Raw genomic sequence first — 16,816 nt, 5'->3', positions numbered from 1 at the left:
TAAATAAATAAAAGAATGAATCTGTTAAAAGAATATAGACATAAAGAAAATGTAAAAGCCTATACATATATTAATTACAGTCTAATAAAAACATATTGTTATATATAGTTATTGTAACATGTTTTTAAAATATCAGTGATTCAATTTATAAGAAATTGCAATCTAACTGGAAATATAAAACAGAAATACATTTCTAATAATGTAGATGTAATTATAAAAAATACATTAAATCGTGATAAAATAATATTCTTGTAACTCGATATTTGAGTTTGAAATCAAATTAGTCTTCATTAGAACATTTAATAAAAGAGAAACATTTTAAACATAATTTATCTTTTTTAAAATCATATAACTCGTCCTCAAAGCATCATTTATATATGAGATACATGTATGAAGAAAATTCTTATTTTATCTTCTTTATACTGAAAAAAACATTCTTATCAAATAAATGTGTACGTGTGTGTGTGTATGTGTATATATATATATATGTAGTTTTTGAAACATTATACGTAGCAAAAGATATCAATGTATTATATAATATAAAGTAAACACAAAATAATCTAAAATTAATTCACAAAAAATAAGAAGCAATATTTAATCCTTGGCTACAGATAAGGTATTTTGTACAGTTGATCTTAGAGTTATAATTTGATATTAGCTATATAGTATGATGTATGATGACTTCCATGATAAATCATCAAATATGTGTTTGTATTATTTATTGCCATCTTGCACAGTTTCTGCTCATGTAGCACTCCACTATGTTTCTTGCTGATGGACATTTCACTTTCACCATTATTGGACTGGCCAGTCTATTGCATACATGTATCAAACTGTACACATACTCAGTACACTAACTGGACTGTGAATTCTGTAAGCACATCATTATATAGTATTTTAATTGTTAAATAATATATATATTTGTATAAGCAATTAATGAGAAATAAAGTTAACACAGTTTACAAAAGAAACATATATATATATATATTAATTTTGTATATCTAAATAATCTATTAATAATATAAATTTTGTAATCTTAACTTTTTAAAAATGGAAAATATTTACAAAACTTACTGTAATAAATTTCGAAGATGAAAATATGTTTTAATTTTTAAATACAACGATTATAATTTTTTTGAGATAACCATATAGTGATTAATATAGTAATGAAGCTTGATAACATTCAACCATGCTAGTTAGTTTCAGAAAAAGCTTTTTAATGATGCTATGTTAATTTAAAATGATGTGCTTAAGTATTGTAAATATATAACTTCTTTTTTCATATATAAAATAGAATATATATCAATATTTCATAGAAGTCACCTATTCATAATGCTATAATGCAAAAAATAATACATTTCTTTGAACGGAAATTAATTTAATATTTGTAGCTCTTAATTAGAATCGAGTTGTTAAAAATGAAGAATAAAATATTTCGGAAAAATGATAAAAATGAAAAACAATCAAGTCATATAAATTATATTACAAAAAATTAATGACCATATTGTTTCAATAAAATTAATTAAAGATACTATTGTAAAATGTTATGATTATCGATTGGAAACAATGAATAATAAATTACTAGTCTTTTTTGTTTATGAAGACATATATTTTACACGATCTTTATTTATATAATATAGTCCTATTCTGAAAATACATATTTTAGAGTTAGCTCTTTATGAAAAAAATATATTATAATGAAATATAGGATTTTTACATGGTAGTATTATAAAATAATTATAATCAATGTGAGATTATTACACTAGACCATTTTATATTTCCTCTTTTTAAAAATTATGATCAAAATTTATTTTAATTATTTCATTTTATTGATTTTACATGACATTAAAACACAGAAATACAGAATAGGACTATAAATAAAGAAAACTTCATTATTAGAAAAAAGAAAAACAATTGTAATTCACATTCAAGTTAGGATCAACGACCTGTTTTATTTAAAACTACTTTTAAATGTTTGTACTATCATAAATCATATTTCTATATATATACACACACCCACAAAGTCAACAATTTCATAATATTTTACATATAAATAGGATATAGTTCAAATAATAAGACATTAATAAATTAAAATTTATATATATTTAAAGAATATTTTTTTTTAATGCAAGCCAAAAATAAAATAGTTTCTGTTCTTTTGGAATTTATATTGATTTCATAAAACTTATCTCACGAATGTTTTTATTTTTTCCAGAATGTTTTACTACCATCAATGTTGTAATTTGTAAATTAATTTTTGTTTTTAAAGGGAACTATGTTGTAATCATTAAACATCATATAAAAGCTTAAAAATTGGCAAACACATCTATCCAATTTTTCACAGTTATACGATTAATTCTATTTAGAATATCATTGGTAAATAATGGCTTTGAAATATTAAATTATAAAAGTAAAATCAAATGTCAAACTAAATAGCTAGTAATATTATAATTGAGATATAATCCACTCCAGCAGAATAATTATGTGCAAAATGTTGCATATCACAAGTATGATATCAATTGCTTTCCCTCAGGGCACTACACATGCAACAATAAAATCAGTGTTATTAATATCTGAAATAAAAAAATTAAAAGTATCAATTGTTTCAAGCTTTAGAATTTAGAAAAATCACATTTAGTAAAAATAGACCATCATTCTACAGTACTTGAAGTATATATTGTACTTTAATATATTATTTCAAAATAATCTATCCAGTTTTGTTAATTTCAGAACGGTTTCTTATAATCAGAAATGGTACGTACTTTGGTACATCTATGCTAAAGTTTTAAATTAGTGGATAGCCTTGAAAATTAGTTTCCATTTTGTTCAAAGATATTAAGAATAACTAATTTATTTAAAAATGAAATTTATAAAGAAAACAATAATGTCCACAATTTTTTAAAATTCATTGTAATGAGTAATTCTGAAATATATTTTTATTGTTTGTATATACTTAATACTTTTATCTGTTATTTTCCAGTGAAGATATATAAATTCACCATAATGAAAATTATTATAATATATGTGTGTATATATATATATATATATATTTTTATATTACAGAATATTGTAACAGACACATATTATTTTAATATAATTGCAAATCCTTATGTAATTATCTTATAATGCAGAAAGCACATGATTTAACATATAATTAGTCTGAAATTAAATTTATTTGCCTGATTAAATGAATATTAATTTGAGAAACTAAGATCAAGGCCATCATGATCGCCACAACTCCACTACCACTTAAATTTTACAATTACCAGAGTAAAATATGAATACACACTTTCATAGACATAACTTTATGCATATATACAAAGATAGTACTAGATAAATCTAGTGATCAGTTTTGCTACTCTTTTTATGTAAGTATTCTGGTAATCTGGAATATAGAATTAATAACAATATACATGTGTATAGAACAGATTTTGATTAAAGAGTAGCAAAGACCAACCAAGAAGTAAATATTCTGAGTATGAATCCCTCTAGGACTACAAAAATATATAAATATATATAGTAATATTATGCATTTTTATCAACGTAGAGCAAGAGGGTATTACAGAAATACTCTACTAAGTTATTAGGAAGGTAATAAAATTCTGCTTTTTCCCAGGGCACTATAATACCAATAATTATATAATTTAATTATTATTAAAAATGATATTATTTATTTCAGATGTTTGTAGATATATATGTTATGTCAAATATAACCATTAATTTTAATATAAAAATTTGATGAGAAGTGTTTTCCAACAATGTATTGAACAAATTTGTTTAATACTTAGAAATGCCTGATAATCAATTTTTATTTTACAATCATTCTTTACAGGTGATTTATTTATTATTTCTTCACATTGTGCAGTTTAAATAATAAAAAATCAAATATGTATGCACATATTTCTTAGTATAATATCTCTAAACCCTCTGCATATAATAACTGTAATATAAACATTTTTTCATTTCCTGGATAAAGAGAAATTTATAAAATCTAACAATAGATAGTGATAATTATTAAAACCAGCAATACCAACACTGATTGGAATTAGCTGTAGGACTTGTAATATGCATTCTGAGAATTTCATCTTAGAACGTGCAATGTAATGAATTTTATTTCCATTTTTTATGTATAGCATACTTGTTTCTAAAGTTCTGTGTGTATTTCTTAAATGATTCAAATAGAATTCTCTAAAAAATTTGTATGCATTATAAAAAACTAAGTAAAAGAAATTTTGAATTGACATATATTCTTTATTATTATGACTTTGTAAATTCTATTTCTGAATTGAAGTTGAAGTCTAAATGAGATAACAAAAGAATAAGTGTTTAGAAAGTAATAACAAATACAATTAAGTAAAAAATATTTTTGTATAAATATTTTAAGTTCAATTTTTTTATCCCCTATCACCATGCAACTTTAGACTTAATGTTTTTCAAATTATTAATTCTTAATTATAATTTACTTAAACTCATAGCAGATATTATTATTCTGTAAATAAACAAAGTAAATTTTTAAGTTTTTTATGTGTATTTTTCATTTCTTTTAACATATATATGTGTATTATGTACACACACCACACACACATGCACGTGCGCGTTTTCTTTTGGAATGAGAAATATTGTATGTTTCAATTTCTTTACTTTTACTTTTTTCATGTCAAGTTATATAAGGACATTAATCTGCACGTTATTTATGGCAGATTTATTTCATTCAACCTCGATTTTAATATATCAATTTTTTCTTGCTCTTTTTAATTAAAAAAAAAAAAAAAGAAAAAATAATAAAAAGAAAAGAAAAAGAAAAGAGGAAAAAAAAGAAAAATGAAAAAGAAAAAGAAAGAAAAAATTTACATACCATGAGCTATCACTAAAATAAATGTTTTTCTGGTTTAAAATCTGCATCATTTTATGAATGAAAACGGGATAAGTCTATTAATTATAATTGTACATTTGATGCAGTATAAAAAAATCAGCATTATATATAAAGGGAATCAATCATATAGAAGACTTACACTATCCGCTTTCTTAGGACATAATTCTCGAAACACTTGTTCGATCAAAAGTTGCCTGTAATAAAAAATACAAAATATTATTGATTTGTAAGACTTGATTAAAAGTCGAAAGTTTTAGTCATTTTTTATATATACAATGATAATAGAAAGTGTGTATAATATAAGAAGAGAAAATAATTGGAATCTTGCCTACAATAAAAATCTAATTTTAATCAGGAAATGAGCCAAATTTGTAAAAGACTGTTATATTCTTATGCTTAGTGGTAAAATTAACTATTTAATCTTATTACAATTTTGTTGCAAAAACTATGTTGAAATTTCTACTTCAGTATAAAAAACATAATTTTCATTGTTTTCATTTGTAAGTATAATATAAAAAACAATGTAATTGAGAAAAAAATATAAATGACATATCATAAAGAAAACAATACTTACTTAGCTGAAAGACCACCACCAGGAGGCAGATTGGGAAACTCTTGGTCCACAAGAAGTTGTAATAGTTTCAAATAGTCAATCTTATCCTCTTGTTTTTGTTCTGCTACTATTTCTATGAAAGTAATAAAAACTATTAATATTTATTTTGCCACTTAATTGTAAAAAATAAATGCATTCCTATTATTTTAGTAATGAAAATAATGTAAAGACATGTATAAATTACATTTTTATGTTGCAGCAAGAAAGTTATATAGTTGGAAATACTATGTATACTGGATGTAACATTTGTCATAGGTATTTCAATATATCATATACAAGGAAATTACTTTAATAATAATAGGAAAAAATGAATATTAAAAAAAATTAAAATTAGTATTAATAATTCAATAGAAACATCTATAGTAAAACATGAAACACATCAAATATATGCTATAAGTGTCATCACATAAGAATATTGTAATGTTCATGAATCTATAAATCGAAAAAAACAATTGCATATTATATAGTTTCCAAAAAAGTGGATATACATAATTGATAAATAGAAAACATGTGTAAATAGTATATCTTTCATGCAATATTTTTTCTATTATATAAAAATTATTATTATATATGTGTGTATATATATGTAAATATATATATGTATATATATGTATATATATGTATATATATATATATATATATATATATATATATATATATATATAAAGGAAAATATATTAACTAGAATTACATACACGTGCATCTACTTAGGACTGGAATAATATATTTTACAGTACATTTCTTATGGGAATATATGAAGCATACTCCGGTCTTAAGTAGATACATTAATATCACGTTTTTCTTAAAATAGTGTATATATTTTTTGGTTGTCTTTATCCACCTCTGGAATTGTCAAGTATAGATCCTTCTTCTTCACTATTTACATATATGATCTTTTCAGTTGTCATGTTCCTCCATAAGAAATGCATTGTTTACAAAATAACATAAAAACATTATGTGAAGTTCCTCTAGACTTTTTTAAAAATGTTTTCACCTACCTGCTACATTGCTTTAATATATAAGAGAGGAACAAACAACTTCCTTAATATAACTTTAACTTATTTTATTGTTTGTCTAGGCACCTGTCAACTCCAAGGGTGGAATATATCTCTAAATAATAATAATTTTGTATTTGAAGTAAGTTTAATCTTTGAAAAAGTCAGTATATTACAATTTTCTAAATTGATATATAAACCAAAAGTTTTCACTTATATGAGTGAAAGTACCCTGTTATTTGCATTTTTTAAATATATGTAGGTTTACTGCTACATAAGGATAGCAAACACATAAATAATATAGAATTGTTATCATCTCAATTCTGATAAAATTACAAGATAGTAGGTGATGGTAATCAGACTAATTATTTCTATTCGTATATAAGATAGTTAGAGTTGTCAAATTCAAAGACAAATATACAGATATATGAGAATAATCAGATATAATAATGTAGATTATTATCATCTACTTATATGGCACCAAGAATTATTTTAAAAATATATAATGACACTTTTTAATACACGATAAATCTTAGAGAAAATTAATAGACAAATTTGTAGTAAATTTTATATAAATAATGTTGGTCCATAATTTATATCCTATTATTATAGTTATAAATATACTATTTTTATTCATAAATATTCTTGTACCTTCAATATCACTATTTTAAAAGAAGATTCATATATATGTGCATATGCACATAATATTTATATAATCAGAACATTATTGTAATAATTGACAAATCTTTAAATATATCTTTTTCTTGAACTTCAAGATTTGTACATAATGTTTCTATATTGCGCGAATCAATTTGTTTTTCATATAACTTTATGAAGACTAAACAACTCACATAACTTAATAAATTGCTATTCAATATTTATAAGTATGTAAGGATTTAAATACACAAAATTAATTTTCTAGATATTAATTCTTACTTTAACTAAATCTTAGAAGGAATGTCATGTGTGACATTGTGATCTGGTATTAACACAACAACAAAAAGAATATAATGAATGTGTATATGGAAAAGTGAAAGAACCTTTAATTCTCCTTTCAATGGCCATTTCCAGCTCAGCTTCCTTCTCCTGTGCTTCAGAATTTGGTTTTGGTGCAGCAGGAAACGTAACCAAGACTATACTCATATTGTCTCTGCTACCCTATAATACAATTTTTATTTAATGTGACAACTTTTATATTAACTATGTTATAAGGATGTTCCAATATATATTTGAAATGAACATGGAAATTTACAAAAAACCTAATAAAAAATTTGTAACACTAAAGTAAGAAAGTAGAGTTTACTAATCTGTATGTACAATATATGTCAAATAGAAAATTACCTTGTAAAGACATGTGTCTATGACTTGGTTTGTGACTGCTTCTAAGTCATCCGTAAGCAATAGCCTTGATCGTATAAAATTACATAAGTCTTCGTTGTTCATTACATCCCAAATACCATCACATGCTAAAACTAGAAATTCATCGTGTTCATCATCTCTGTCTCTTACGAATATTTCTGGTTCTGGTGACACTAACTGTTCGCAGGGGCCCCTATCTTTCAAATTTTTGTACTCATAATCTCCCAGTGCTCTTGAAACTGCTAATGAACCATTTACTCTTTGTACCATTACACTTCCACCTGCATTTTGTATTCTTTCTTTCTCTGCTGTTAAAAAAGGTTTATGATCTCTTGTTGAGAATACTGGGCTTCCAGAACTACAGAGTACAGCTCTAGAATCGCCGCAATTAGCAATATATATATTTCTGGGACATATAAATGCACAAACTGCTGTAGAACCAGATTTATCTGTTCCAGAGCTCATTTCTGGTAAGTCTCTCATTTCATCGTCAAGCTGAAGAAATCCAGAATGTATTCCTTTGATGACATCTTCGGCTTTGAATTCTTCAGTCTTCATTATGCACTCTAACAAATGCTCTGCACTATGTTCTGATACCAATGCACCTGCATGACCATCAAACACCGCAAAATAACTCCAATCTGAAAGGCCACCTTCTAATCCAGTTATAGCTCTGTGAGCATCTTCCATTTCCAATCTCCAACCCTGCATGCTGGCAACGCCATATCGCAATCCATTGCCAGCTCCATGTTCATTATATTTATCCGTTTTAGGAGTATCCAAAAATGCCCCCATAGTATTTATCAAATACTTGCTACTTTGGTAGACTAATCAGTTTTCTTTGATATTATTTAATCAGCATTTTTCAATGTACAATGATCTAATACTTTTCTTCGTTTTACCTAAAATGATAAAAGAAAAAAAGTAAGCTAACCTTTCTTTTTTTCATTACTAATACGAAAAGTTAATGTTATTGCGTTTCATTTATAACTATATCTAAAGAATATCAATGATAAATATTTCGTTTTAAACAGGAGATTTCAATGATGATTTTAGAAATGCGCACTTGTAAGAGTACGATGATCGAACTTGGCCTTTAGAATGACACATCGATAGACATGAAATATTCCAGAAATTAAGAGATTTCTTTCGTCATTTGAATAGAGATAAATATAAAATAATATAATTAAAAATAATGTTTGAATGTCGTAAGGAGTTTTCATTATAATCTTCTGTAAGAACGCTTTAATAGTCATGGAATGAGAATGATCAGTTACCGGCAAACGTACCGCCAATACTTCGCTAATATCACAATACACTGAGCAAATACATAGGATACTTATCTAGAGCAGAAAAGCATAAGCTTTGGCAGACATAAGCAGTATAATATTATGACGAAAAAATTCATTTACGGCAACGCCAAATTTTGCGACTAAAATAGTTTTACCTTAACTGCCTAGCTCATTCGCGAAAAAAACTTACATGAAAAGATTTTGGCCAAATATCATCATTACTTTCGGAAGAGTATATATTCGGATATATGTGCGTTACAGCGTGCGTGGTATTACGCTAATCGACTCGTTCCATGTTTTTCCAAATGCGCACGAATATTACCATCGCCAACGTTTCCCTTTGCTCTAAGCTCACACACACAGAAACAATGAAATCGACTTACGCAAATGGCGGATACGCACAGATCAACCTTCGCGCCTGCGCTATTTATTAATAGCCAAGCGTCATGGCGTCATTTTTGACCAATTAGAACAACAGGATTTCCATTGCACGCGGGTCATTTCAAATTATTTTTAAAGATGAAAAATCATATGAAAAAAATATGATTTCATTAATAAATATCATGAAACTTTTGTTTATATTCTTGTTTTTTTTATACTCCTGCGACAGAATAATTTTTTATAATAAATGTGGCCTGTATCATGATTTTGATTTAGCGCATGACTATTGATATATGATTACTTTGATATTTCAAAATAATGCTAATATCGAATAAAATAAACATTTTATTATTTACATTTTTATAATTTGATTTTATCACTTATGATTAATTCTTTTTCTAAATATCTTTCACCATTCGAGTAAATTATTCTATATGCATTATACTTATCGGTCGATAACTTGTTTTTGCCTATAATGGTTTTGCTTTTAGTTCTGCGAGTCTCCCTTCTAAAACTACTGTTGTAATTTATGGATATTAAATTCTTACAAATAAATTCTGGAGGAGGGTATATTGCATACGATTTTTTGAAAATGATTGATTTTCGCGATGATAATGCAAAAACTACCAATCGAAAAATTGACAATAAATATATACCACGTAAGTATGTGAGGAATAATATTTTTTTGTAAAAGAAGCACTTTATACTTTTGTTATCAACTAAATCTAGATATACATGCAGCGTGCTTGTTTGGTTATTTTATTAATATTTGATACAAAAATAAATTAAAAATTGCATAGAAAAAACATTGCTTATTGCCATTCTTTCAAAAATAATTGCAGAGCATGATTTGTAATAATATGCAATATTTTATGAATATTATCTACATAAAAAAACAATTCTTCTTATGGAAAGAAATTATTAAAGATTTATGTAAAACTATATAAGAAATGTATCTAAGAAATGGAATTATTTTGTAATTATCAATTTAGTATTTATTCATCTATTATATTCTTTGATCTATTGTATTATTTATCTTTTATTTTTAATTTAATTAAATAAAGTTTATAGAAGTAATAAAAAAATTAATTTGCTTGTTACAAAACTTATCCATTTTGCTTTTTAGTTACTTCTCAAGAGGGATTAGCACCACTTAGTCCATATTTAAATTTTGATCCATCATACCTTCCTCCACGCGAGCCACAATATATATTTCCAGAAGGAGCTGTAAAACAACGAGGACGTTTTGAATTAGCTTTTAGTCAAATAGGTGCTGCTTGTATAATAGGAGCAGGTATTGGTGGTACCACTGGTTTATATAGAGGGATTAAAGCAACAGCTCTAGCTGGACAAACCGGTAAACTCAGAAGAACACAGTATGTACTTGTTTTGCTTTTTCTGTTACTATTCCATTAACTATATTTGTAAATATTTTCAATATATTTGGATATAGTTTAGATAGAACAAATATATAAATACAAATGCAAGATATATAAAGAAATTCTGTCTCTTTGTTCATTAAACAGGTTGATTAATCATGTTATGAAAAGTGGATCAGCTCTAGCAAATACACTCGGAGTAATTACAGTGATGTATAGTGGTTTCGGTGTTCTTTTATCTTGGGCAAGAAGTACCGATGATTCCTGGAATACGTTAACAGCAGCAACCGCGACTGGCATGTTATTCAAATCCACAAGTGTGTACACCCTGCTATAATTGTCTTATTAATCTATAAGAATTAATATTACATAATCTTTTTTATGTCATTATATTATAGGTGGTTTAAGGAAATGTGCTTTAAGTGGCTGCATTGGACTAGGAATAGCATCGTTATATTGCTTATGGAATAACAGGAATTCATTTTCACAGTTAAGATATGGTGTTAATCCGGCATAAGATTGTGTGTATACTTGCAGAAAGCCCTTTAGTCAAATTTTGTCTGCCCTGAATGTTTCTGACCGTGCCCCATTGATATTTAATAAAAATTAAAGATTTCAACGTCAATCAATCAATTTTAAGACACATAGAAAGTGATATATATATTCGTCAATTTTTATTTATATTGAATTCTTTTATATGCTGGTATAAAGCTAATAGTTTTATATATAATAATTAGTTCACATAATTGAATAACACATTAACTATTTCAAAGAATCATTATCTAAATTTACAATCTTTCAGGGTATGAATGAATACTATATTATACTAATATAAAAATTATTATATGATTATTTAAAATTATAAAATTCATATTCTCCAAAATAATTAATCATGATAAAATATACACTAATATATACTATGAAAGACAGACACAGTCTATATTAGTTTATCGATAAAGGCTCCTAAGAGACATTTTATTTTTTTTGCAGATTGAAATGACGATTCGGGTTTCTCAACCACTAGAAAATTCGTAATAAATTCTATCTTTATGTCCTATAAATAGGAAATCTGGTCAGAACGCCTGCATAAAAAAGAAATTATTATGAATGAGAGATGCATGCAATTTATAAGAAAACAAATTGTATGATGTATGTATATACATACATACATATATATATATATATAGAATGTGTATGTATATGTATATATATTTATTATTACATCAATTAGTAGATAGTAATTTATTTTTATTTGTGCGTTGCCTTATACCTATTTATCATGAGTACAAAGAATCATCCACACTTATTACTGCCTAAATAAAAAATTTTGTCGATAAAGAAATAACAAAATAATGTCATTTTCATAAGCCCTAAAATATTGAACTTCATATTCAAATTTAATTCATTTTTTATTTTAAATCTTTAAAGAATTTTGGAGATGAATGTGTACTTGTTATTTTATTATTATTTACTTTCTAGATCTATTTCTTTTTAGGATGCATTAATCTTTTTGATTTGCTTTTGGTTTTATAGAAAACTGGATATATATAGGCTATAGTATAGGTAAGAATTACAGGTATTGCTGTATAATCTTATCTATGCTTATCTCAAAATATTACAGAGTGATATAGAATAAAGGTTTCACTCATCCGGATAATCAGAAAATATCTTATATCCAACTAATTTGGTTTATTCTCATAATTTAAGATCTTCTTTAAATATGATTGACTATTTTGTGTTAATAAAGTGAGAAGTTTCAGAAGGATGGTAGAAAGTAACAGTGAGAAGGTAATGTATTCATATATAAAGTAAAAAAGAATTTACAATTTAATTTCCTTTATGACAAATCATAAGAATTGTTGCATATGATCAATAAGAATATTTTCTTTTTTGATAACACTTTCATTACATTGTAAGATTTGGTGTCTTTAAGTTAAAGTGAGAAATAATCGATTGTAGACTGCATACGTCGTATGCAACTACGCATGAGTATGATTTAAGAACGTCAAAACGCAAAGATCAAATATTTGAGCTTCAATCTTTCGACGACCTTTCCCGCCGCGGAGAAAAACCAGTAGGGACGAAGATTTACGCATACGTAGCTTATTTCAACAAGAAATACATGAGATATATGCATGCAAGTACTCATATATATACGTGCTTTACCGATTCGATGATACAGCCGACGAAATGGTATCTGATTAGTTTACGTTCCGATATTTTTAATCCTTTACGCAGTCTTGCAGTCTACGCTTCTATTTGCTATTTTTCAAGATTATTTATTATCGGTCGAACGGAAATATCTTTGTGTGCGCGAATATGTATTAGAAAGGTGAATATATTAAAATATTCATTATTTTCTTACTACATGTATTTTATATCTCGAGTGTCAACGAATTTGCTAATTATATGTGATGTTTTTTATACAAGAAGTTAGACAAAAATTAATCATATATTGTATTAATCAATCATCGTTTTCTAAATATTCGGTCTTTCGTTCTTCAAACTTCAAGTTTTAAAACGTGCAAAAGTTTACGGTTTCCATAAACGAAGATGGATATATAATGTATTCTGAAAATAGATCTGTCGATAGTACAACGATGATCGGAAAGATAGTTACTTTTAAAATATTTATTCGTTCGAACACGGTTCTTACATCGTACAGTGAAAATCTGCTTAAAAGTTGTTCAACTCTCCTATTCAATGCAGTGATTTATAACGCGTATTGTGCATTATCATTTAATTGTTAGATCAATCAAAGGATAAATCGGTATTCATTGAAGTTTGTTTAAATAAATTACGTAGTTCCGAAAAGTAACAGATGACTTTAAATAAAGGCGCGAAATAAAAGAAATTTGAAAAATCATAATATAATTTTATAGAATGTAGCAATACAGATTATTTTCAAATGTGTGGATATGTAAAGACAGATGTTTAATGATATACTTTTTTCGAACAAATATTAAATTTAAGATTAGTATTAATCAATTCCTTTGAATTTTTCTTTGTAGATTATACGTGGGTTTCTCATCCTCGAAAGGACACATTAAACAAGTCGTGATTTTTTCGATATGCCAAAAACTAATGAATAATGTATGACTAGAAGTAAAAAGTCATAATTGAAAACTAACTTACAATAATGAAGACTTCGCAAGCAGAAACTCTTCTCGCGATATTGTACAATGCATCGATGATTTTTTCGATTGTGTCTTTAACATCTCTCGCGATCATTTGGCAGCATTGGGAAATGACGTTAAACGTTTGCATTAGCGTTAATTGCGGTTGTATATTATATGGTATTAATACATTTAGCACGTTTATGGGTGGCGATATAAAATTATGCCATTTTGGTGTCTATGGACTCGTTCCTACTGTTATAATCGGCTTGTGCCTTGGTGTATATCATATTTACAGATGCTGTATTAATCGTGGTCTCGATGAGCCCAGGACAATAAATTATAGTAATAACAGGTATAACAATTTATTATTGTAATTTAATTAACTTTATTTTTATCTAAACACGAATATTTTTATTAGTTTTTACTTGAGAAAGTATTTGTATAAATTCTACGTCATATTTTTTTACTATTTCCTTTCTGCGCTTGCACAGAGCAATATGTACTTCCTGTTTTCAAATTTGAAAATGAGACCAAATCAAATTCGAAATTAATAACGTTACAGATGCTTTATGTTTTACTAAAGAATATTAGTTAATTACATTTTTTGCAGAGTCTTAAAAATGTTTTATTATGTTAAATAAAAATTTTGTAGAACTACTATCAATGGGCAAGTTGTCGTAATTGGCCCTAAAAGGAGAGCTCCATTTAAACAATGGATGTCGTCAGCATTTTGCGCTGCTCTGATTGGTTGTCTATCGCTTGCACACGCAGTTGTTATGACGGACGGATTTTATAAAACTTGTGAACAATATAAAAGAGGTCTGATTCAACTTTTGGGTTCCAGAGGACGTGAAGCTCATGTGGGATTTATTTTTAATTTTTCTTATATTTTAATGAGTCTAGCATATCATTTATGATAATATTTTGTTGAACTTTAAAAAAAAAATAAATCTATATTTTATTCTAGGTAATTCGATATAGACTCGCTTGTGCTGCAATTTTTGACTACATGGATTATCTTCAACCGGATGTTAATAATTTTAGGCGGGGAGAAGAACTAAATACAGGTTTTGCATTACAACTCGCAATCGTTTGTACATGGCTTAATTTTGTTACATGGGTCATTATATGTCTTCTCTGTTTTACCATGGCTAAAAAAAAACTCAATACTTTAGGAGAACACTTTTGTTGTTGCTGAATTAATTTTCTTATTCAAGTATCATCTTTTAATATCAATTTACAAAATCAATTTGATTTGCGATAAATAAATAATTCGCTTTGCTAGTCCTTATTAAAATTCATTATCATTCCATCATATAGACATAATATATTAATACAAATATAAAAGATATTAATTATAATACAATTTATTTCAATGCTCTGTATTTTTATACATATAGTGAAAATGTTATTAATACATTACTTATGTACATGTAACATCTATTCATTTACGAAAAATATCATTATAATTTGAGTATACCTGATAAATGAAATTAATTTTAAAAAATTGAATTTAGTTTAGCAATATTACAATCCTGAAATCTATAAAATCATATAACAGGAATAACAAATACTATTTTTTGAAATTATATATTTCTATATATAAAATAAAAGTACTGCTTCATTAATGAAAAAAGGAGGAATGTATAGTTTTTGTATTATTAACAAAAGCTGATTTCAACTTCAAATAATCTTTTTTTTTTATGTTAGAAAAGACATTATTTTTTTTACATCATATTTTAATATCTTCTTAGCACCTATTGTTTACAATATATAAATACTGTAAAGAACGACGGGTTTTAAGGCCGACGAATACTAGACTATCTAGTATACAGAACAGCAGAAAATATAAATCCATGAAATGCACAAGAGTAATTTAGAGAACTTAGAGAATGAAATAACAGCTTAAAATTAAGAATGCTCAACAGTTTTTATCACTTGAGTTATTTATTTAAAATATCTAACGAGTATATACTTTTAATTGATTATTATAAACAATTTTTTCTATACATCATATGATGCAGGTTTTTTCATATTATTATGCATTTCAGGGATTCTTCTTTACTGACAATCTTTTATATATTTATACAGATTTAAATTATTAATTTATATAGTATTCAAATTTGTTCTCATATAAAGTAAAGTGATAAATACATTCGTATATTTCATTTTTTTTCCTTTTCTGAGAACTACATTTAATAACAGTTTGTGTTGCAAAGGTTTCGCAGTAATGTATAGGAACTGAATTGAAAACAATTTTTGGACGTTAAATCTTACATTGTAGACATAAAATTGACTCCGTTTTTTTATTATATCAGTAATCTTATTCTATACAACAGCAAAAAGTACAAGCTTGAATGGCTATATAATAAATGAAGGCACCTAATTATATATGAGTTAATATCTACAAATATGTTGCATATATATGCATATGTGTGTGTGTGTGTGTGTATATATACCAGTGCATAGAAATATTTGCTATAGACATTTCTATTATATTGTCTTCTTCTTTAAATAGTGAAGTAAATTTCATTCACAGAGATAATATATATCATTAAAGGCGCAGTATTAGCAATGAGGGGTGATATTCAAATAAATAAGTAAGGTAGCATTATAAGTTTTAATTTGTCTCTCTTCAGAAATCATAGTTTTTAAAAGCTCTACTTTATTAAAAACTTTAAGTTATAAATATCAATTTGCAAATTTATTAATAAAAAGCATACATACATATCATATGAAAATAGTAATAAAATCCAAATACTGTTGTTTCTTAACTAATTTTGTATCTTAAATATTGATATCACT

General features: G+C 26.0%; 3 protein-coding genes and 1 long non-coding RNA gene across 9 annotated transcripts; 3 read left to right on the top strand and 1 right to left on the bottom strand.

Moving 5' to 3' along the window:
* Nucleotides 1-566: 566 nt before the first annotated feature.
* On the bottom strand, nt 567-9,527 carry LOC122636220 (protein phosphatase 1B). 3 transcript variants are annotated; one of them, XM_043827211.1, is made up of 6 exons: nt 9,323-9,526; nt 7,823-8,742; nt 7,522-7,639; nt 5,448-5,559; nt 5,013-5,067; nt 567-871 (listed from the first exon to the last, which is right to left on the bottom strand). In XM_043827211.1, exons 2-6 carry the CDS (start codon nt 8,633-8,635, stop codon nt 854-856), a joined length of 1,116 nt encoding a protein of 371 aa, XP_043683146.1. In that variant the 5' UTR covers nt 8,636-8,742; nt 9,323-9,526; the 3' UTR covers nt 567-853. The 3 variants fall into 3 exon arrangements, with proteins under 3 accessions (XP_043683146.1, XP_043683144.1, XP_043683145.1); XM_043827209.1 differs by lacking the exon at nt 567-871 and adding an exon at nt 1,921-2,537 and having other exon boundaries at nt 9,323-9,527; XM_043827210.1 differs by lacking the exon at nt 567-871 and having other exon boundaries at nt 4,856-5,067.
* A 489-nt stretch (nt 9,528-10,016) lies between these two features.
* LOC122636221 (mitochondrial import inner membrane translocase subunit Tim23) lies at nt 10,017-12,242 on the top strand. Of its 3 annotated transcripts, none has more exons than XM_043827214.1 (5): nt 10,017-10,172; nt 10,640-10,889; nt 11,040-11,209; nt 11,291-11,381; nt 11,883-12,242. In XM_043827214.1, the coding sequence occupies exons 1-5, from the start codon at nt 10,043-10,045 to the stop codon at nt 11,890-11,892; spliced, it is 651 nt and encodes a 216-aa protein (XP_043683149.1). In that variant the 5' UTR covers nt 10,017-10,042; the 3' UTR covers nt 11,893-12,242. The 3 variants fall into 3 exon arrangements, with proteins under 3 accessions (XP_043683149.1, XP_043683148.1, XP_043683147.1); XM_043827213.1 differs by having other exon boundaries at nt 11,291-11,413; XM_043827212.1 differs by lacking the exon at nt 11,883-12,242 and having other exon boundaries at nt 11,291-11,517.
* A 565-nt stretch (nt 12,243-12,807) lies between these two features.
* LOC122636335 lies at nt 12,808-13,950 on the top strand. Of its 2 annotated transcripts, none has more exons than XR_006328907.1 (2): nt 12,808-13,224; nt 13,904-13,950. It is a non-coding gene; the product is annotated as an uncharacterized LOC122636335 (long non-coding RNA). The 2 variants fall into 2 exon arrangements; XR_006328908.1 differs by having other exon boundaries at nt 12,808-13,706.
* Nucleotides 13,951-13,998: 48 nt separating this feature from the next.
* LOC122636333 lies at nt 13,999-15,333 on the top strand. The gene is made up of 3 exons (XM_043827446.1): nt 13,999-14,363; nt 14,664-14,871; nt 14,979-15,333. Exons 1-3 carry the CDS (start codon nt 14,032-14,034, stop codon nt 15,207-15,209), a joined length of 771 nt encoding a protein of 256 aa, XP_043683381.1. The 5' UTR covers nt 13,999-14,031; the 3' UTR covers nt 15,210-15,333.
* Nucleotides 15,334-16,816: the final 1,483 nt, after the last annotated feature.

Source organism: Vespula pensylvanica, chromosome 21 (genome assembly GCF_014466175.1).
Source record: "Vespula pensylvanica isolate Volc-1 chromosome 21, ASM1446617v1, whole genome shotgun sequence".
Classification (NCBI taxonomy): Eukaryota; Metazoa; Arthropoda; class Insecta; order Hymenoptera; family Vespidae; genus Vespula; species Vespula pensylvanica.
This window is presented reverse-complemented; position numbering and strand designations above follow the sequence as displayed.